The sequence below is a fragment of the Tursiops truncatus genome, chromosome 2 (genome assembly GCF_011762595.2).
Source record: "Tursiops truncatus isolate mTurTru1 chromosome 2, mTurTru1.mat.Y, whole genome shotgun sequence".
Lineage (NCBI taxonomy): Eukaryota > Metazoa > Chordata > Mammalia > Artiodactyla > Delphinidae > Tursiops > Tursiops truncatus.
In genome coordinates, this window is record NC_047035.1 from 37,637,265 (window position 1) to 37,660,292 (window position 23,028).

The 23,028-nt window shown below is 36.3% G+C and overlaps 1 protein-coding gene across 10 annotated transcripts in view; it reads right to left on the minus strand.

The window, feature by feature from the left end:
• The window catches only part of SYNE2 (spectrin repeat containing nuclear envelope protein 2), a 331,838-nt gene that overhangs the window by 195,764 nt on the left and 113,046 nt on the right, over positions 1–23,028 (minus strand). For 9 of the 10 annotated variants that reach the window (XR_012329953.1, XM_019922908.3, XM_073800386.1 and 6 more), the window contains 15 exons: positions 21,186–21,350; positions 20,464–20,576; positions 19,448–19,610; positions 17,879–17,957; positions 17,421–17,608; positions 15,559–15,723; positions 14,554–14,703; positions 12,871–13,041; positions 10,288–10,446; positions 9,814–9,987; positions 6,864–6,998; positions 5,019–5,177; positions 1,218–1,429; positions 981–1,071; positions 36–154 (listed from right to left, as the gene is read on the minus strand). Coding sequence is in view for 9 of the 10 variants with exons in the window: in XM_019922908.3 (XP_019778467.2) it covers positions 36–154; positions 981–1,071; positions 1,218–1,429; positions 5,019–5,177; positions 6,864–6,998; positions 9,814–9,987; positions 10,288–10,446; positions 12,871–13,041; positions 14,554–14,703; positions 15,559–15,723; positions 17,421–17,608; positions 17,879–17,957; positions 19,448–19,610; positions 20,464–20,576; positions 21,186–21,350 (2,243 nt within the window). In the remaining variant the exon portion in view is untranslated. The remainder of the gene's footprint in view (positions 1–35; positions 155–980; positions 1,072–1,217; positions 1,430–5,018; positions 5,178–6,863; positions 6,999–9,813; positions 9,988–10,287; positions 10,447–12,870; positions 13,042–14,553; positions 14,704–15,558; positions 15,724–17,420; positions 17,609–17,878; positions 17,958–19,447; positions 19,611–20,463; positions 20,577–21,185; positions 21,351–23,028) is intronic. The other variant, XM_019922901.3, reaches the window with a different exon arrangement.

Below are 23,028 nucleotides of genomic sequence, written 5' to 3' on the forward strand. Positions count from 1 at the left end.
GTCAATAAAAATAATTTTTTTAAAAAAGAGTTTACCTCTCTAGTAAACTATTTATAGATGCACTGTGATCCTTTTCATATTTCTCCATAACGCTTTCCTCCTGTTGAGGCTTTAACTTGGATTCCAGGCTGAAATCCTTAATCGATTCCATTGCCTAAGCAAATATGCAAAATAGTAAACATATTACATTCAATATACTTGTCTGGAAGAGATAAACATTTTGTGATACAAAGGGATATCACTGATTCTTTATACCCCAAACCAGGAGATAATACAATTTATTTAAAGTTTCTCAGCTCAGAGAAAGGTCTTTCCATAGGACAGAGGAGATTTATTAGACTGATTCTCACCTTCTAATTGCTATGTCAGCAGGATAAAGGAGTTCTCCCAGCCCCTAAGTGCTGTTTCTGCCTGTGACCACATAGCCATGGTCCAAGGCAGACAGAATCCTAACATGCAGGAACAGACCTCTGAAAAAAAATACACCTTGTTCCTTCCCTACCCCTTCTGACAGGCAGTCTGGGCTGTGATACACAGCAAATCCCCACTTTCCTAGAATTTAAGAATTTAGAAAATCCAATTCCCAAGGAAATTAAAAGACATTATAATGAGAAAAAGACAAATGACAAATGAACTAGTTCATCTCAATGACACTGAAGCATCTGTGCAGTTTAAGCTCAGCCTCTTGTGCTCTCAATAGTAACACGCAGACAGCGTGTATTCATAATGGTTCAAAATGGTCTCTTTTGGAAAGAACTGTTGGTATCCTCAGAGGAAGATTAAGTTATGCTTGCCATAGCTTTGGTTTGTTGTATTCTAATTCTTTGAAAAGCAATCTTCCTTACATTATTTAAGTGGGAATTCTCAGCTGATGGAAACAATCAGATAATTAAATGCAACACTCAATGAGAAGTGGATTCTTGTACACCTGGATTTTTTCATTGGGTTTACTTCTAAAATACATTATCCAAATTTAACACCTTTTCAGCTGATGGCTGACTATCTGATTTTGCAGATGGAACCTCACTGAGGGCATTCCTTCCTCCATTCTCAGATGTGTCTGCAGTACCCCTAGGAAGGAATCAAAATTGCGTATTAAAATACAGGGAGAAAAACAAAGCCTAAAAGAGAATGAATAATACTCAGTGTCATTTGATTTCGAGAGAGGGTTTATCTCATTTCTCCCTGACATGCAGCTATTCTTATGAGGCACTAACTTGTTTTTCGACGTGCCTCCCACAGTGGGTTGCAGTGTCATATGAATCTCAGAAGCACATTTCCGAAGACTTTCTATCTTCTGTTCGTAATCTTTGAGCGCTCTCCTCACTTCTTGTTGACTCTTCTGTGAAGTCAGCTCTTCACACAGCTCCCGCAGGACATCCATGTGGTGATCAAGCTGGTACAGGCTGCCTTCCTCCGAAAAGCAGGCCTGATTGAGGAAATAAAGCAGGGAAGGTGTTTCAAATGAGTTTACATGATTAGTCCTTGAGGATTAGAAACTAACAGATGTGTGTGACTTTAAAAACACCTTCAATTGATACAGCAACTATGGAGAACAGTATGGAGGTTCCTTAAAAAACTAAAAGTAGAGGGCTTCCTTGGTGGCGCAGTGGTTGAGAGTCCGCCTGCCGATGCAGGGGACACGGGTTCGTGACCCCGTCCGGGAAGATCCCACATGCCGCGGAGTGGCTGGGCCCGTGAGCCATGGCCACTGAGCCTGCGCGTCCAGAGCCTCTGCTCTGCAATGGGAGAGGCCACAGCAGTGAGAGGCCTGCGTACCACAAAAAAAAAAAAAAAACAACTAAAAGTAGAACTACCATACGACCCAGCAATCCCACTACTGGGCATATATCCCGAGAAAACCATAATTCAAAAAGAGTCATGTACCACAATGTTCACTGCAGCACTATTTACAATAGCCAGGACATGGAAGCAACCTAAGTGTCCATCGACAGATGAATGGATAAAGAAGATGTGGCACATATATACAATGGAATATTACTCAGCCATAAAAAGAAACAAAATTGAGTTGTTTGTAGTGAGGTGGATGGACCTAGAGTGTGTCATACAGAGTGAAGTAAGTCAGAAAGAGAAAAACAAATATCTATGCTAACACATATATATGGAAACTAAAAAAAAAAAAAAAAGGTTCTGAAAAACCTAGGGGCAGGACAGGAATAAAGATGCAGATGTAGAGAATGGACTTGAGGACACAAGGAGGGGGAAGGGTAAGCTGGGATGAAGTGAGAGAGTGGCATGGACATATATACACTACCTAATGTAAAATAGATAGCTAGTGGGAAGCAGCTGCATAGCACAGGGAGATCAGTTCAGTGCTTTGTGACCACCGAGAGGGGTGGGATAGGAAGGGTGGGAGGGAGAGGCAAGAGGGAGGAGATATGGGGATATATGTATATGTATAGCTGATTCACTTTGTTATAAAGCAGAAACTAACATACCATTGTAAAGCAATTATACTCCAATAAAGATGTTTTTAAAAAAAGGGAAAAAACCAAAAACAAAAAAAACCCCAACACTTTCTTTTATAAGCCCATCCACTGTATGCCTGGTGTGGGAATGGGCACTGGAAACAAAGACGAGCAGTCACCCCTAAAGGGATTCGCTGCAGCCCAGTGACGTAGTGAAGGAAACCAGAACACGTCAACCCAATGTATGCCTCTTTGATGTGAAAATTACTTTTTTTAATTGAAGTATGGTTGATTTACAATGTTGTGTTAGTTTCTGCTGTATAGCCAAGTGATTCAGTTAAACATATATATACATTCTTTTTCATATTCTTTTCCATTATGGTTTAGGACGTGAAAATAATTTTGAACTGAAGGCAATTAAGAAGCAGTAAACACAGAGGGAATTCCCTGGCAGTCCAGTGGTTAGGACTTCGCGCTTTCACTGCTGGGGCCCAGGTTCAATCCCTGGTCAGGGAACTAAGATCCCGCAAGCCACGCAGCATGGCCAAAAAAAAGAAAAACGAAACAGAAAAGGTTTCCCCTTTTCTACCTAAAGGCAAGAAATAAAGTTTATTTTACTGGAGACAGAGTTCTATCAGCCCAGAGATGGGACCAAAGGAATCTGCAAACAAACCCTGTACCCTAACCCTTATCTTCCTAGTTTCTTCTTCACCTTTTTACTATCCCTAGCCCAAACTCCTTTGTCTTGTCAATTCTTCACAAATGTATTGTTTCTTTGTCTAACAGGTATAAAAGATTCCTGCTCTGGTCACTTCTTTGGGTCATCATGCTCTTGTGAAGGCTCCCATGTGCATATAAAAATTCAATAAAATGTGTATGCTTTTCTCCTGTTAATCTGTCTTTGTCAGTTCAATTTCCAGACCCAGCCAGGGATCTTAAAGGATAGAGGAGGGCTTCCCTGATGGCACAGTGTTTGAGAGTCCGCCTGCCGATGCAGGGGACACAGGTTCGTGCCCCGGTCTGGGAAGATCCCACATGCCGCGGAGCGGCTGGGCCCGTGAGCCATGGCCGCTGAGCCTGCGCGTTCAGAGCCTGTGCTCCGCAATGGGAGAGGCCACAACAGTGAGAGGCCCGCGTACCGCAAAAAAAAAAAAAAAAAAAAAAAGGGTAGAGGAAAATTTGTTCCTCCCCAACAGTAGTCACATAAATAATGAGCATATCACATGACAAGTGCTATGACAGGGCCACTACCTGCCTTAAGGAGCCAGAGAAAGCCTCCTTCACATGGAGGAGCCATCTGAGCTAGAGGTGGAAAGAACACGTAGGAATCCTTCCAAGTAAAAGGGGAGAGAGGTCATGCCTAGCAAAAGGAGCAGCGGAGAGAAGAAAAGCTCCAGAAGTTCTGAAAGGACATGGCTGGAGGGGTGATGAAGGCGTGTCCTGGGGCCACACATGAGGGGCCTTGTGTGGCCTTCTGAGGAGCATGGAGATGTCCCGGGAGTAATGGTGAACCAGTGACATAAGATTTGTGGTTCAAAGGGATCACTCTGGTGATAGGGCTGGAAGACAGTGCAACCACCATCATACTGAGAAAATGACCCCAGGTTAAGGGAAGTGGCAACACTGGTGGAAAGGAAGGAAAAGAAGCAGCTCTTCTGAAGATGGGAGCTGGCAACCGACTACACTAAGGCTGAGTGAGAAGGAAAGGGGAATGGGGGAGGGAGTTCTGAGATGGCAATGCCTTTCATAACCAGGATACATAAGAGGAAGAAAAGTTCAAGAGGAGATATTATTGGTTGGTTTGGGACATGCTGAAGTGGAGGTCTCTGGGGAACACTGGTGATATCTACTTCTTGGTTAGAAACACAACCTGGAGGTCAGGGGAAAGGACGAGGCTGGAGATAATGATAGGTGCTATCATTGTAGAGAGGGCAGTTAAAACACCCAAGTGCATACAAGTACCTGGAGCAAGCATGAAATTAGCCAAAAACTGAGACCCCAAAACTAAGACATCAGGGTAACACAATAAAAAAGGAAAATTAGGGAAGGGCACTAAAATGAAGGCCTCCCTCCAAAATAATAAAATAAGAAAAAGCAAGAGAGATTTGTATCGAGAGAGCCACAGCAGTAGCAAGTTTAAAAGAAATGAAAAGAGGGGTCAGGACTATCAAATATGCAGAAGAAATCAAACAGGATGAGGACCAAAAAGAGACCATTAGATCTGCCCCGGCTGGTTTATATCCTGATTTGGTATCTTTCACAAGAGCCGTGTTTCTGAGGACACCATGTCCTTACAAAAGTAACTACGGGAACTTCAATAGCGGGTGACACATCTTGTAACCAGAGTCTCAGGACAGGGGCCACTGAGATATATAAATAAGAAATATTAACTCAATTCTGAATTTTTCTCACTTCCAAAAAACAAGAAGCATGGGCTCTAGTTAGAGCTTGGACTGCAGAAGGGAAGATCCCCAGGGGACAAAAGGGCTGAAGTAATTTTCAGAGCAGATTTAACCCTAGCCAAGGGCATATAAAACCGTTTAAGATAAACCCCACAATAACAAAATGTGAATGGAAACAGGTTTTTACCTCATGTTGCTTGATGAGACCCTTGGTCCTTCCTCTGCGAATTAGTTTCTTTTCTTTATTTATTTGTTTTTCGAGTTTTGCAATATTGTCACTAAGTTTTTCTTTTTCGATGTCTATTGTTAGTTGTTGAATATACAAAGACACTTCATGATGAAGCGACTGCCAAGAAAAGAAAAACAAAAAAAACCAAAGGCACATATTAACCATAATAGGATATACTGAAAGGATTTCCATTAGAAACACAAAAATATTTGTTGTAACAAAGGATAGAAATAGAGCCTATGTGAAATTCTGATTCACCCATGTATCTTTGGGGAGGATGTTTTAAAATATATCAGAAACATTTTTTTCTTTCTAATAACTAAAAATGTGTTTTGTCTGTGAAAGACACTGTTAGAATTAAAAGACAAGCTGCAGACTGGGAGAAAATATTACAAAACACGTATCTGAGCCTATGGAGAAATATCAAGTAACTACAATGTGTATCCTGAATGGGATTCCAGAACAGATGTAAAAGGACATTAGGGGAAAACTGTGGAAATATGAATAAAGTATAAACTTCAGTTAATAATCTATCAATATTAGTCCTTTAACTGTGACAAAGGTACCATATTAATGTAAGATGTTAATAACAGGGGAAACTGGTCATGGGTATATTGGAACTCTCTGTATTACCTTTGTAATAATTTTGTAAATCTAAAATTGTTCTAAAAGTTTATTTTAAAATGTGTATTAGGGCTTCCCTGGTGGTGCAGTGGTTGGGAATCCGCCTGCCAATGCAGGGGACAAGGGTTCGAGCCCTGGTCCGGGAGGATCCCACGTGCCACAGAGCAACTAAGCCTGTGGCCACAACTACTGAGCCCGTGTGCCACAACTACTGAAGCCCACGCGCCTGGAGCCCGTGCTCTGCAACAAGAGAAGCCACGACAATGAGAAGCCCGTGCACCACAATGAAGACCCAACATGGCCAAAAATAAAACAAACAAACAAATAAATAATTTTTTTAAAATGTGTTTTAAGAAGGCCTTTAACAGTGGATATTCAATTATATTACCTTATTCTCTCTCTCTCTCCATATATTCACACACACACATGCACACACTTAATACTAAGTACCATTTACTAAACACAATCTCTGTGGTAGGTGCTTTATATAAATCCTTGCAACAATCCTGCCAAGTAGGTGGAATTATTCCCATCTTATCATTGAAGCTCCCAGTAGTTAAGCAACTTGCCCAAGGTCATAGCTGCTGGATCCAGGTCTGTCAGCCACCAAAGCCTATACCTATTTTCTATGAAACTCTATATGTTTATATGTGTCAATAAATTGTCTTAGTCAGGATCCAACCAGGAAACCAGAAAACATTAAATATTTAACGCAGAGGGAATTAAATGCAGGGAATCGATTATAAGAGATGAAAGCCAAAGAGGGGACAGTAAGGTAATCCAGAGATTAGCATCGGCAGAAAGCTGCTACTACCACCCTAGGCTGGAGGCTTCAGCGGAGCCCAGGGAGAATGGTCACCCATCAGAAGCTGGATCCATGGAACCTGCAGCCAGGGGGAGACACAGCTGCCAGAGGCACTGTGCAAGAGAGAAAGGGAAAGAAAGCCATTGGACTCTCCCTTTTCCACCTTCCAATCACCCTTTAATCTCCAAACACTGCTGTCATTGGATGAACACAGACAGAAGCCAGCTGATGCCAGGCCTGAGAACCACAGCCTACAGTGATCAGCCCTCCGTGATACGGGGCAGACAAGGGACCACCAAAGATGACTCTGATGACAAACAAGTCCAGGGCCAGATCTATAAGCATAAGCTCCAGACACATATGTATGTTCTTACCTCCCACTTGGCACAGATATCTCTACTCTTTTCTTCCAAAGACAGCTTTACATCCTCAGTTACATTATTTTTCAATTCTTCAACAGCTTTCAAATACTTGGCCAGACTTTTAGTATTAAAAATTATTAGTGCTTCCTAAAAATAAAGCCACAGACAAGAACATGAAAGTCTTATTCTACTGCCACGTCCTCAAAGCTAATTTAACAGGTAGAATTTTAGAGTCTTTAACATGTAGAACCAGGAAAGGACTCCATGAAGACTATTTGAAGATTTAGGGGAGACTTCTCTTGGTAGATTGAGGTTGATCTCCCTTTTGTATCCCTTGAGTTCTTTTGAAAAGAATTGCAAAATATTCATTATTCAAATGTAGTTACACATTTGAGGCCAGGATAAAGACTTCCTTAAGATATGCAGCATGGTTTTTGGTACCCCTTTGATAAATATTTAAAAGGCTTACTGAAAGGCTTATTATGAGCCACTGGCAAAGTATCCTCTAAAATTCTTAAGTATTGAGCAGACGACCACACTTCATAAGTAATACAATATTAAGAGTACACCAGCTTGTATTAGAGATCAGTGTTGCAATAAGACACAATTTATAGTAGGGTTAAGATAGCAAATATTTAATATTGTACATAAGCATTTTATACTGCAAGGAGGCAACATCCCCTTATCATGGACTTCAAAGTTTTGCCCAGGGCCAACCATAATCGCAGTCCCATCCCAGGGAAGGAGCAGCAGGAGATGGGGATGGGATCTGCCTTCCCAGGAATGTGTTCGTCCCTTACTTCACACTTACCTACTCTTATAGAATATTACCTGGCAATACTCCATAAGGACAGAAACCTGGCTTAGGTAACTATCAAATGACAGAACAAAAGTAGTCTGGGGTCTGTGAAAGGGCAGAAAAATCTATAAGAGACAAGAAGATGAAAGTAATTCTGGGGGAGAAGGCAATTAAGCAGGGTGGGAAGTCATTCATATACTTATTATGGGTCTCCTGCAGAAAAGGTACAACCTGAGCCCCCAGGAACCTCCTCCAAAGCCTCTGTGAGGATTGCTAGATTTACGGCCAGGGAAGACATGCTAGCCCTGTGTGCAGGAAGGGGGCTCCTACCACCCATGTGTCCCAGGAGTCCCAGGGGGTCTCAGGGCAATACCTGGCAGGGCAGCGATTCTGCTTCTGCTGTGAAAATGGATCTACTTCACTAAATGCCAGAGACAAAACGGTGGAAATCCCTGGCCTCAGATTCCAAAAGGAAGATGGTCAGGGAGAGGAAAAGGGTGCAAAAACTGACACTGTAACTCCTCTCTCTGGTAGAGGAGGGGCCTGCGGCCTCTGCTTTTTCTTTTTCTTCCCTCTTTCCTCAGCTGACCATATCTGTCCTTTTGAAATTCAGCCTAGTGATTACTTAAAAGAACTGACTCTTAAGTTTAGTTCAGCACTCTCAGCATATGGGAGTAAAAGAGAGGAAAAAAGACAGTGGGAATTGGTCAAAGCTGGTGGCTGGCAAGGTGCAAGCAGCATAAGATGACTGTGGGAAAAGCAATGCTGAAATACCTGATATCAGGGTCCAATACGGTTAACCGTCCAGAAAGCCAGAAGAGGGTTGAGCCCAGACAAGAGAAGGAGACCACAAGGAGAATGGAGAGGCTCCTGTAGGAGCTCCTTTTCCTGAAAAAACTGTGCACAGTAGCGCTGGCAGTATTGATTTACTTCATCATTTTTTTTTTAATTGAAGTAAATTTACAATGCTGTGTTAGTTTCAAGTGTACAGCAAAGTAATATACATACATATATATTCTTTTTCAGATTCTTTTCCATTATAGGTTATTACAAGATATTGAGTAGAATTCCCTGTGCTATACAATAGGACCTTGTTGATTATCTGTTTTTATATATACTTAATGTGTATATGTTAATCCCAAATTCCCAATTTATCTCCCCCCCCATACCCCACCACTATCCCCTTTGGTAACCATAGTTTGTTTTCTATGTCTGTTAGTCTATTACTGTTCTGGATTTACTTCATCTTTATCTCCCCCAAAATGCCTAGCTCATTTTAAATGTTCAATAAACTTGTTAAATGCTGAATAAATGAATGAAGGAAAGAACACATATTTCTCTACCTGTCCAACCTCCAAGGGTAGAGACCTTGTTTTACTCTTATTTCATATCCCCAAGTACCTCCAGTGTTAGTTAATAGTGAGTTGGCTTTGGACACATCTTTTTTTTTTTTAAGTATAATTGATTTACAATATTATATTAATTTCAGGTGTACAACATGATGATTTGATGCTTTTATGGATTACGCTCCATTTAAAGTTATAAAATAATAGCTATATTTTCTGTGCTGTACAATATATCCTTGGAGCTTATTTATTTTATACACAGTAGTTTGTACCTCTTGATTTCAATACATCTTAAGCTGCCTATCAGACCATGAAAAGTCAACCTAAAACTGTCTCCATACAAAACACTATTGGATCTTTAACTGCTGATAAGCATATGTTCATAAGTAGCTTTTACCAATGCATTTTAATAATAAAGGCTTTATTTTACATTTGAGGAATTTTAACCACTCAAAGTTTCTTCACATACCTTATTTTCATTTACTGGCAGCTGGATAGGACTAGAATTATTATGTCCATTTTATTTGATTAAAAAAGCCAGAGAAATTAAGATTCTTGCTCAATGTCATAGAAGTCAGCCGTGCTTTTTACACTATACCACTGAGTTCATTCATACAGTAAAATGTGAATTAAAAAAAATCGTTTCAATTTTTATTTTTAAGAGTTTCTGGGGAACAATGTATAAAACTTGGAAATTTTTTAAAGTTATAATAACTTTGTTATAATTACAGTGATGGAAACATCTTGATTTCAAATGAGGTAGATTTATATCTACTAATGATAAATGTCCTACATTTGATGGCTGAAAGAGCCGCACCTTGTATTTTGAAATTAGTCCTCTCTGGCTCTCTCTTTGGCCAAGTAATTGTTCAGCCCTTGTAATGTATGATTCAAGTTCCTTCTGTGAGTCTTCCACCTTCAGCCTGACATCCAGGTCTGGGGAAACATCAGTTGAGTTCTTCAACACTGCTACTAATTTTACCATATTGATCTGTGATGACAAAAAATTCTCAACTTAACACTTAGCCCAACTTCTTAGAAAACTCATAAGTTAATAAATATTTTCTTTGAGTAGCAACTCATATTTTCCCACTAGACATAAGAACATCCTATTTATTATATTGATTTTTCCAACATGCTCTAAATAATAAAGAAATAAAATATAAGGCAAAATTCGTATTTTACAAAACATTTCCAAACTACAAGGCAATCCTCCCCTCTTCCCTGCCCTCTCACTGACCACTCAGTTTTAAAGACTAAATTCACTAAATAGGGAATATTAAAGAGAGACCTGGACTTTCTCTTTAGCTTCTTGAATCTTTGCCTGAAGCCCAGCTGTGATCACATGCTCAAGAGACTCCTGGCTTGAAACATTTTGCACATCCATTTGTAAAGTGTCTTCAGTTCTAGACACAAGCTCTTCATACATAGAGCCTTTGGCAATAAGATGCTATTAAAACAAATTAAAGTGAGATCACTTAAATATCACTTAAATATTCTGATTATAAATATTCTTATATTTATATATTAAATAATTATAAATATTATAAATATTTAAATATAAATATTCAAATAAATATTCTGATTATGTTAAACATTAACCCTAACAATCTCATCAGGAAATCATAAAAAGTTAACTATTAATCCAAAATGAGGCAAATTTATAGTCTAAAAAATGTTATTTTAAACATTCATTTTGAAATTTTATATTAATATTATCAGATTCTGAGCAACAGTCTTTTATAGATTTTTTTTATATACTAAGCACTTCAATAAAATAAAGACTAGAAGAAATACAATGCCAATAGGGAGAAAATAAGTTGAGAGAGTAGTAATAAACCTTAAAAAGAAATTGTTGTAAGTCTAATCAGCCAGAAGGAGTTCAATAAATGTTACTGGAGAAAATGGCTATTGGAAAACACCTTTTTAGAACCATGCTTTATACAACATACCAAAAATGAATTTCAGATGAATTAGAAAATTATATATAAAATATGAAGCTAGAAAAGAAGAAATTATCCATGAAAATGGATCTGCTCCCTGGGTGCGGAGGGCCTTTTTAGGCATAAGAGACAGAAATGACTAAATAAGTACAAAAATTTTCTATGTGAAATAAACAACTTAAAAGTCAACAACTTGGTAAAAATATTTGCCACACAAATGAAAATGAGTCCTGATTCAGAGAGCTTATAAATTCAGTAAGAAAAATACTAAGATCCCAAAGATAATTCAGAAAATACAAAAACAGATATAATTCCAGAAACAAATGGCTAATGAACATATGAAAGACAGTTCAATCTTACATGTAATCAAATAAGTACAAATTAAAATAATGAGTTACCACTTTTCAGTTATCAAATTAACAAAAAAAATTTTAATTACAACTCAGAGGTGGCATGGGTATGATAAAATAGAAATTATATTGTGTGATATCAACTATGTAAATGTTGATCTTATTTATCTTAGAGCAGTGGAACTATGGTGATTTTTATTCTCCTCTTTATACTTTTACACATTATTTAAATGTTCTAAAGTTAGCACGTTCATTTGTAACTTCAAATTTTTCTATTTTGAATCATAAAAGTAACAAAAGCTCCTGTAAAAAACTCAAAGAGTGGAGAGGTATACAGCACATAAAGAAAAAGTTCCTCTTCTTCCCCATCCTTCCCTTAACTGTCATTTAATCAATCATTCACACATTCATTTTAAAAATATTTATTTTATATCTACTAGGTACCAGGAAGTGTACTAAGAGCTGGGCATAATGCAGGATCAAGATACACAGAGTTAGCTATTTGTATATGCTTACAGATATTTTTCTATAGATATAAATGCATAAAGTTTAAAAAAGCAACTGTTTTTAAAAATACTAAAAGGATCACATCACCAATACTGCTCAGCAACTTCCATTTCTTACTTTACAATATATCTTGATCCAACAAAGATCTACTTAATTTCTTTTTAATGGAAGTATATTCCAGCTTGTTTGTGTTTTCACTGTTTATAACAGGGATCATTGTTATAGCTTTGAAATATTTTTTAAATATTGAATTTCTTATTTCTTACTCATTTATTTCACTACAATAAATTCCAGATACAGCAAATAAATAAATACAAAAATAAAATTAGAAAAGCACTGGCAGATGGCACAGGTAAGTTTATATAATATTTTCAAAGCAATAAAAAGTATTACTCTTATAAACACAAAATTCTACATATACACCTTTCAGAAACGTAGATTTAAAAGAATTATACAAATGTTCCTTTATCCCAAGAACTTTCCATCTGGTTGTAACTTATGTCATGCTCTATAAATTTTATAGCTGAGCTGGAACTCAGTAAAGCCTCAACTGTAACTCCTTTCCAGGGAGAACTGAGCGATATTAAAATACACTGTTGCCTCATTGCTTTTCTATGAGTCCACTGCCTGAGAATAAAGACAGAACAGAGTTTTAACAACATTCATCCCCACCCTGCATCAGTTAAGGAAGGGAAAGCTTAATATGGGGTTGATCTTTCAAAGCACAGGTTGTATAATCTCTTACATTTGCACTGCACTGAGCTATAGGAGACTGAACTCACTCATCTCATTGCCCTCTGATACAAGAGAATATTTTAATCTCCATCCTGTAGCTGGGAAAATTAGTTCAAGAATTTAAAATCCTAAGGTATTATTAGTCTTCAAATCTATCCTCTGTCTTCAAGCAAAATCACAGCAAATGAGCCAGGGTTGAGATTCCATGCCATTTTTTTAAAACCCCAACAAAGGAAATTCTAACAGTAGTCTTATTACTGTTTCCTTTAAAACTTTTTATCTTAATACATAAGCCTACAACCATAAAAGCTGTCTTTTAAATACTTTTTCCACTCATACCTGCAAAGATTCTTCCACTGAGGTATCTACATCACCTTGTCTCAGAAGATCCAAAACAGATGTGGTTTCCGCCTCCCAGATTTTCACTTGTTCAATCAGTTTTTCAACCTCTTCAGCCACTTTCAGTGTCCCTGTAAATTCTTCGTTTTCTTTTTCATGTTCTTCCCCAGCCTACAACATTCAAAATTATCACTATGAAAATGGTACCATTTACATTATAATTTTCAATTTAAAAAAGTTATATCCCTATAGTGAATTAATTGAACAATGAAAATCTCAAAAACAATGGCTGTTTTTTAAACTCAATGTTTTAATATTATCTTTATAAAGTTTAGTTAAAATGCATACTAAACTATCATGTCAAAACAAATAAAAAAATAAAAACAAGTGCTAAGTCAACATATTTTAATGATTTAAGATCTACTGTTTGGACAATGAAAACAGTACTTTATGATAGCATATATAGCTTTATTTTTTTTATTAATTTTTATCGGAGTATAGTTGCTTTACAATGTTGTGTTAGTTTCTGCTGTACAGCAAAATGAATCAGTTATACATATACATATATCCCCTCTTTTTTGGATTTCCTTCCCATTTAGGTTACCACAGTGCATTAAGTGTAGAGTTCCTTGTGCTATACAGTATGTTCTCATTAGTTATCTAAGCATATATCACTTTAAAACTTAAAAGATTTGTTCACAAAAATTTTCTTAAGGATGATATCATCCCTATCAGTTACTATTATCTCCATTTTACAGATAAGAAGATTAGAGCTTAGAAAATTAGGGTATTGACTCTATAAACACATTTCTAAAACTTGTATACAATTTAATTAAATACAGCTAGTAGCAATAGTAGTTGTGAAACATCAGAATCAAATTTCCACAAAATTAAGCCTTTTCCCATTAATAATCTCTCAATATGCTACAGGTTGATATGCTACAGCTTTACATGACAGACATTCTTAAAGTTGTTTTTAATCAGATCATATTTTAAATGTATGAGAAAAATATTCTATATTCTTCTATTCTAAAAGCATATTGCACAAATTCAGATTTTTCAAGATCTTCTATGATTATGTCTTTTCACGGTGGGAAAACAAGGGCACTCCATCATGGCAACTGGCCAAAGCCAGTTAAAAATTACTTTCTTTAAAACTATATAAGTTACCATTCTGAAGGAGGCACATTTCCAAAATCATAGGTGTTACACCTTACACGTGTATGATTTTTTTTGTTGTCGTTTCTTTTCCATATTCTTATCTATAATCTAAAGTCATCCTCTGAATTACCCAACAAAGCAAGAAATAAAGATTTTATTTCCCTCCATTTTACAGAAAGGAAGCAAGACACAGAGCAAGGGCTAGCCTAAAGCTGGACAATTTCTGAATAGTAGTCAGAAGCAATCTGAAGAAGATATCAACTCCATCTCCACAGCTCAGAAGTCATGACTGCTTCTGCGTGTCTGCAAACTCCCCAGTGAGTGAGACACCCAGGGCTTTAACACTGAAGACCACTGCGTGAGGGACCCACTTGGGCATTTTATTGGAAAATGACCATACTTTAAATGTTATCTAATGATCCCATTTACCACTGTTTCAACAATATGGTTTTTTCAAAAGAAAAACAGCAAAGTTAAATTATTTCTATGTACAAATGAAATACATAAAGTATGACTATTTACCATAATATTCTGACTGTGATTTTCAGGAAGTTCTACTGACATATCTGTTGAAAAATCAGCAGTTAGGTTCTCTTCTTTAGATAGTTGAGTATTTCCAGAATTGTCAAGAAAGGGCTCATCTTGCTTTTTTATAAGGGGCAGGTTCACTTCCTATAAAAAATTAATGTCATGAAATATAATGTTTATATTTTTATGCTAAGATATATGATTAAAAACAATAAATGAACATAATATATTCAATATATTTTTCGGATATATCAGTTAGTAACAACGTTATAAAATTTCCCATACAACACCTCAGTCTCAAATTGTTATGAATAAGAAATAGAATAATTTAATAATTCAAGTTCAAAAAATTATTTATTAAAGGTATGCTTCTATGAAGCACTACACTAAATATAAAGATAAATAAAGCTTAGTGTATGTTCTCAAGGACCTTGAAATCTAGTAGGCAAAAATGCTTAACGTTATTCTTTAATGGTAAATGAATTTCAACAAGAAATCTGTATGCTGTATATCCACGCAAAAACCTGTACATGAATGGTTATATCAGCATTATTCATAATAGTCAAAAAAGTGGAAAGAAGCCAAATGTTCATCAACTGATCAATAAATAAAATGTGGCATATCCATACAATGGATTATTATTTGCCGATAAAAAGGAATGAAGTACTGATACGTTACAAAATGAATGAACTTTGAAAACATTACACTAAGTGAAAAAAGCCAGAAACAAAAGACTACATATTATATGACTCCATTTATGTGAAATATCCAGAATAGGGAAATCTTTAGAGCTGGGGACACTGGGAGAAAATGAAGAGTGACTGGTAATGGGTACAAGTTTTTTTATGAGGTGATGAAAATGTTCCAAAATTGATCATGGTGATGGCTGCACAACTCTAAATATTTCAACTGAAAACCACCGAGTCATGCAGATTAAATGAGTGAATTGTATGTATGGAAATTATACCTCAATGAAGCTGTTACCAAAAAAAAACTTACAAGCTGAGTTTTTGTAATAAACTTTCTCCATCTTTTATTCAGCCTCCTCAGTTCTTTAGAAATAGATGATCCAACTTCATCATTGCTGACTTGAATTAAGAAATTTCCCACTTCATTTAAAGTAGTATGTTCTAGATTCCACTGGGACAGTGTCTCAAAGGAAACCTACAAAACATATAATCAATGTAATATTTTAATGACATACTATTTGTCTTTTCATTATTTATAATAGATCTTCACCAAGGTTGACTGTAAAGCAAAAGTGAGTGTGAGGGGGCTTCCCTGGTGGCGCAGTGGTTAAGAATCTGCCTTCCAGATGGGTCCCTGTCAGGGGACATGGGTTCGAGTCCTGGTCCGGGAAGATCCCACATGCTGCGAAGCAACTAAGCCCGTGCTCCACAACTACTGAGCCCACGCATCACAACTACTGAAGCCTGCACACCTAGAGCTCGTGCTCCGCAATGAGAAGCCACCACAGTGAGAAGCCGGTACACCATGACGAAGAGTAGCCCCTGCTTGCTGCAACTAGAGAAAGCCCACGTGCAGCAACGAAGACCCGATGCAGCTAAAAATAAAATAAATAAGTTTTTTTTTAAAAAGTGAGCGTGAGGTTTTTGCAGAGACTTTGACTCTCCCTATTGGTTGAGCGCTTCATCCCTGATCACTAACTGGCAGGCGCTGGCTGCCTGTTATCACTCTTGGTCCCGGACTTTCAGGAAGCATCTGATCTTCTATCTTTCTAAGTGGCTAATGAGCTTACAGCAAAGGTTCTCAGACTTTTTCAGTTCATGGCCCCCTTAATGTCTCAGTAATTTTTTCATGGATTTCCTAGGCTAGAAGAATTATCTAACATTTCTCATTGTTAAGTACTCAGGTCCAAACAACTTAGTAGTAATTTGTGTGGTGTCCAGCAGACAGATGTTGCTTTGTCTCCCTCAAATTTTAAATTACTTTGAGAGTCCTTTTTGGCAACTCAGGTCACCTCAGCACAGAGTTTGGAAATTCTAAGGCTTAAAGTGCTATTTCCTCAGAGAAATGTGAATTTTAATAAAAGGACTTTAAAGACAGAAGAGCTATTGAAAGCCAAAGATGTGAAATTCTGGTATCAACAAAGGTGACAGGAAGAAATAATGATTCACTCAAATATTCTTTTTGTACTCATATACTTATCAGAAACTTTACTTTCATATGAACAGCCTGTTTTCTGTTAAGTAACATTAGCTTCTATTTGGAAAATGTTTAACCTACCTTTATTTACAACAGAGGGAAACAAATGAAAGAAAGAAAAACTACCTCAGAGAATAATCATAAAACAGGTTATTACATAAATAGCAAATAAAACAACAGTGAATTACTCCAAAATTTCTTCTATAGTTCTCCACATAAGTAAGCTATTTTGTTTTTCCTCCTCCAGAAAGTCAGAAAGGTTTTAGAACTGAAAGGTATGCACCCAAATAGAAAAAAAAAACTTTCTAAAACATTCATTTATTTTAAATGTATCTATAAGCTATCTACTACTCCACATCTTTTATTTCCCTTCCAAGGAACTTAGCAATATATCTTCCAAAAGCTATACTGTGTATGTAAATTATACCCCAATAAAGCTGTGTGTGTGTGTGTGTGTGTGTGTGTGTGTGTGTGCGCGCGCGCGTGCGCACATATGTGTAAAACCTATAACAAAGAGAAAAATTCCTTTTAGCAATTATATGAGAAAGAAACTAAACCCTTTCCAAAACTTTGGAGGATTTTTCCGACAGTCATGCTTACTTGTTCCTGGCCTCTCATTTTTGTATTGAAAACGAGAGTCTCCAAATAAAATGAAAAAAAGTAAAATTGAGCAGGTGCCATTAGACTGAAAATACCTCTTTCATCTGTTCCTTCTTTGTTTCCTCAAAACAAGCCTTTAGTAAACGAAGCTTTTCCACATAAATTGTCCAACATGCCAGAACTTTTTGTAGAGTGGACTTCACATTATATATATTTTTTCTATACATGCAAAAATGATATTCCACCATTGTATATTGTTTACTAATATTTGGATATTCTCCAGCTATAAGGTTAACAAAACAAGAAAGTAATTTAGAAAACAGTTTTTCATTACGAGAATAATACTGCTAAGAAAAATACTTGCATACTAATTGACAGTGGTGAAATAAATATGTATACTAACAATATTAAAAGTGGATGCAAGAATTTTCTAAAGAAAACACATATGTAAAACCAATTTCTAAGACATTAAGGTACATAAAGAAAGCAAAACAAATGAAATGCTATTTTTAAGTGATGGTCATTCCATCAAAAAGTAATTGTATAGCTTTACCCAAATTCTTATGAATTTCTTCACATTTTTGAAAAGAGGTTTCAAGTTGAGCTAAGAACTCTTTTTCTTCAATAAATTTCTGGGGAAAAAATGAAAATAAAACATATTGACAGTTTTTATTTTTAAAAATGTGTCAAGAAATCCAGATAGACATATACACATTGATGAAGCACTTAGGCACCAAAATTTCTTTACAGTTTTAATACTACATATTTGGGTAGGAAAAGAAGAAGAGTAGCTCATGAAGAGAGATAGTTAAGTTCTAAGAGACATAAGCAATATATAGGTATGAGACCTGACAGCTTATCGTAATGCAGTGACATAGTTCTAAAATGGTTTTCCTCTCATGAGAAAAGGCAAGTATTTATAGCAATTTCAACAACTCCTACCATACATATTTATTAATATTGCATAATTTATATCAGCTTCTCTTATCTCATAGGCCTTTATTAATATTGAATAATTTTTATTAGGTATGTTGAGTATGTTATAAATAGATACAATCCATCACACAAAAACTCTTGAGAAATACTATTACCGAAGTTATTATGTGCATTAAGCTAGTAAAATCTATGGAAAAATAGACAGTTAATTAAAAACTCATTGTACACTTATGTGCCAATGGTATGATTATTCAAATGGAAAAATGAAAAATCAAGGTAGGAAAAATAAATTAAAATATTCAAAATCTAATCTAATATAGAATGATGATTCCTGTTTAGGAATGTACAGTATTTAAATCATAAATTGTAAATAAATCTTTCTTCATCATGTTTTTCCAATTTTTACACTGAAGTTTACAATCTTGGGTTTTTCTTTTTGGCCCTCATTCCAAAAACAGAGAAACAGGGAATTCCCTGGCAGTCCAGTGGTTAGGACTCAGGGCTTTCACTGCTGTGGCTCCAGGTTCAATCCCTGGTCGAGTAACTAAGATCCTGCAAGCCACGCAGTAAGGCCAAAAAAAAAAAAAGAAAGACAGAGTAACAGAAAGAAGGATAATAAGGTCTAACTGTAGAAATGACACGGCCAGTCTGCTTTAGTGTTAAGTTACCAAATAAACACACATTTAAATCATTTGCAACATTTTTTCCCTATAAATTGCAAGAGCTAAACCCCCTCCCCCAGAAAGCCTCAAGACAAAACACACTGTTTTTCCCACTCTTAAAACTTGAAAGGCTAAGATTAAAATGTTCAAAGAAAAATTTAATTTTTGACTAAAACCATAAATCTGAGTGGGGAAAAATATTAAACAAGATGTCCAGTAAGTGAAAGTAGGAATTTTTTTAAAGGAAATAACATTGAACATTGAAACTTTCTCTATTATGTAACTTAGTCCGGTTAACTCAATCTCCTCTGTTGTGCTAAATAATGTTTTCTCTTTCTTACTCTTCCCAGTGTCTGTTATTTGCCTACTGGTAATTCTTTTCTCTAGGCAATGTTTAAGCTAATGAAAGCTACCAAGAAAACTCATCTCAAAACCTGAAAAGGTAAGGGAAATTGTGCTAAGGAAAAATGCAAATCCAGCACCATGGAGAACAGTTGTCTGAGACATGAAATAAAGCAGCTTACATGCCAGTCTTCCAGCAATAATTCCACAGATTCTTTGCTCCCGTATTTGATGTTCCAAACAACCAATTTTGATTTCACTTCATCTAGCAAACCAAGAACTGAGCACTTATAGTAATGAAATTCTAGAAGTGGAATGAATTTTTCCCCCGAAATGTTGTTGATTCTGGAAGATAGTGCAGGTTTTAGAATTTAATTTAATATTGTTGGCCAAATGTGAGAAATCGTTTGGCATTTTCAAAAATATTGGGGCTTTAACTTTTTCTTTTAAACACATGGAACTCAAATGAATCCTCATATTTTTTTTTAAACAAAGTAAAACAAACATTGTGACTAGATATAAAACAGCTATTTCTAAGATAAAAATATCTAACAGAACATTTTCTGAAGAAATTATTCCCCTATTGAGAAATTCTATAATAAAATGTTAATCTCTAAAATACTTTACTAAACTTGAAAACTTCCATATAACTTAATGCAACCGTAATTTCAACATTTCACTTTAACAGCTTTCATTATTAAGGCTAATACCCTCTTAATATCATTCTAATAAGCTGCTTATGAATAATGAGAAAAGAGAAGATGATGTGGACAACCACAAATTAAACAATCTTCATATCTGTAGTTTTTTTGAGTTTATAAAGTGCTTTCATATACCTCCTCTCATGTCACCTAGTATCCTTGTGAGACATGAACAGAGTGATTACCATTACTCTGTATTTACAAATGAGGAAACGTACAGAAAGACATAGTAACTTGGCCACAACCAAGATAAAGAGCTGTTTCTGACTATACGTCCAGAACTTTTTCCACCACCATATCCTACCAGGCAATAAAAGAGGAAGTATGTTAGCATGATATAATGTTACTATTACATAAAACATGAAGGAACTGTTATCAAGACTTAAAGACCTATTATCAGAAATTATTGAAAAATCTGTATTTTCTGGTCCCTATAGCACCATGTTAGTGCTCAAACACAAAGGTGTCAGCAGTTGTGAAAGGGTAGTGATACAAACCGTCTTTTCATTTCCTCCAATTTGTTAGGTGGTACCAATGGCAAATGTTTTTCATCTCTATTTTCAAATGTCAGGAGAGTATTCAAATGACAGTCAAATTTATCCATCAGACTCTGAAAAGAAATTTAGCATGATATAACCAGATTTATTGCCAAACACTGTAATTGAAGGCGTGTTAATCTCATTTGCTCTGTGCATGCATTGCATCTTTTTTCAAAACAAAAATCATAAAGCCCTTTCATTTTTAACTAAAATGTTGTAAATAAATATTTTCATCATAAATGTTTTAAACTGGACCATTTTACAGAGAGGCAGACTGCAGTTTCTCTGGTAACAGCTTTATCAAAATCTTTTGTTTTCAGATGTATTTTCCATTCCTTTGTGGGCTCAAATGCTATAAATCTCACCTATCAAATTCTTTCATATCATTTTAGTGAGAACCCAATCTTCTATGTTTTAAAACAATCTCCCCTCTCCTTTTCTGCCAGACTTTACAGAGTCCAGACTTTACTGGACTCTTCTTATTGTTTCCACCTTAAACTAGCAGAATGCTCGTCAAATAACTGAAGCTATCTTTTGGGACCCAAAAATCTCCAGGGGAATCACCTAAACCATCCTCAAATACCCACTATACTTCCTTCCCTCCTTTCTAGGAACATCTTCCTCAAGAACAGTTCCTAACAAAGCACATATTTTTCCATGTTTCTTTTTTCTTTTCCAACCTGGAATAAAGTCATTTTCTCTTGCATTAGAGCCATGGCTTCACAATAATCCTGGGAGGCTGGCAAATCTTCATCTATCAGCTCCTCCACCCCCTGGAGCCAAGTTTCTATTTGATAGAGGGGTGAGGGCAAGACATGATTCAACTCTGTCTTCCACACATTAATCTGAAAAAAAAAAGGAAAGATGTTCTTCAGTAGACACTTCTATAGTTTATTTCTTCACATACGGCATGCTTAATTCTTTAAAGAATTCTTTTAAAACCACTCTTTAAAAATAGTATATTAATTCTCTGATCTGTTAGACAAGGAAATCTTGATCAATAGGTAAATTTCTTAGTTCTAAGTATCAGTTGGCTAGCTGCTGATCGAGAACACAATTTGTTCAAAAGTAGAAGAGGGCACAAGAATAAAAACAAATATTTTGATAAATCCATAATGAGTCATGAGAGGGAAATTAGAAATAGTTAAACCACCCCTCAAAGCAGGGGTAGACTACTGTACTAAATGACCATCATTTGAAATGTTGTATGCCCTTGTGTTCTCCGACATTACAACTATACTTCACAAGCAGATTTACAGATTACTTTCCTAACGAGCCCTAATCATATATTTACATTAGATACCTCTACCATATCTCCTGAATATCTGTGCTTCATCAAATCCCCCGCCCCCCAATCCAGCCAACCTCCTCCTTCCTCAGCCTTCCCACCACTCCTTAAATACATGAGTCACATAAATGCCAGCTACTTATTGCCCCAAACCCTGATTACTCTCCCAGGTCTTCGCCCTTGCTGCCCCTTCTACCTGGATTTTCCCCTGCTAAACACCATCAAAACTCACTCACAGAGTCCCATACAGGATAAACCCAAGGAGAAACACACCGAGAAACATAGTAATCAAAATGGCAAAAATTACAGACGAAGAAAAATTATTGAAAGCAGCAAGGGAAAAACAACAAATAACATACAAGAGAACTCCCATAAGGTTAACAGCTGATTTCTCAGGAGAAACTCTACAAGCCAGAAGGGAGTGGCATGATATACTTAAAAGTGATGAAAGGGAAAAACCTACAAGCAAGATTACTCTACCCGGCAAGGATTCAGATTCCATGGAGAAATCAAAAGCTTCACAGACAAGTAACAGCTAAGAGAATTCAGCACCACCAAACCAGCTCTACAGCAAATGCTAAAGGAACTTCTCTAAGTGGGAAACACGAGAGAAGAAACGGACCTACAAAAACCAAGCCAAAACAATTAAAAAAATTGTAATAGGAACATACATATCAATAACTTCCTTAAACGTGAATGGATTAAATGCTCCAACCAAAAGACACAGGCTTGCTGAATGGATACAAAAACAAGACCCATATATATGCTGTCTACAAGAACCCACTTCAGACCTAGGGACAGATACAGACTGAAAGTGAGGGGATGGAAAAAGATATTCCATGCAAATGGAAATGAAAAGAAAGCTGGAATAGCAATACTCATATCAGATAAAATAGACTTTAAAATAAAGAATGTCACAAAAGACAAGGAAGAACACTATATAATGATCAAGGGATCAATCCAAGAAGAAGATATAACAATTATAAATATATACGCACCCAACATAGGAGCACCTCAATACATAAGGCAACTGCTAACAGCTATAAAAGAGGAAATCAACAGTAACACAATAATAGTGGGGGACTTTAACACCTCACTTACACCAATGGACAGATCACCCAAAATGAAAATAAATAAGGAAACAGAAGCTTTAAATGACACAATAGACCAGATAGAGTTAATTGATATTTACAGGACATTCCATCCAGAAACAGCAGATTACACTTTCTTCTCAA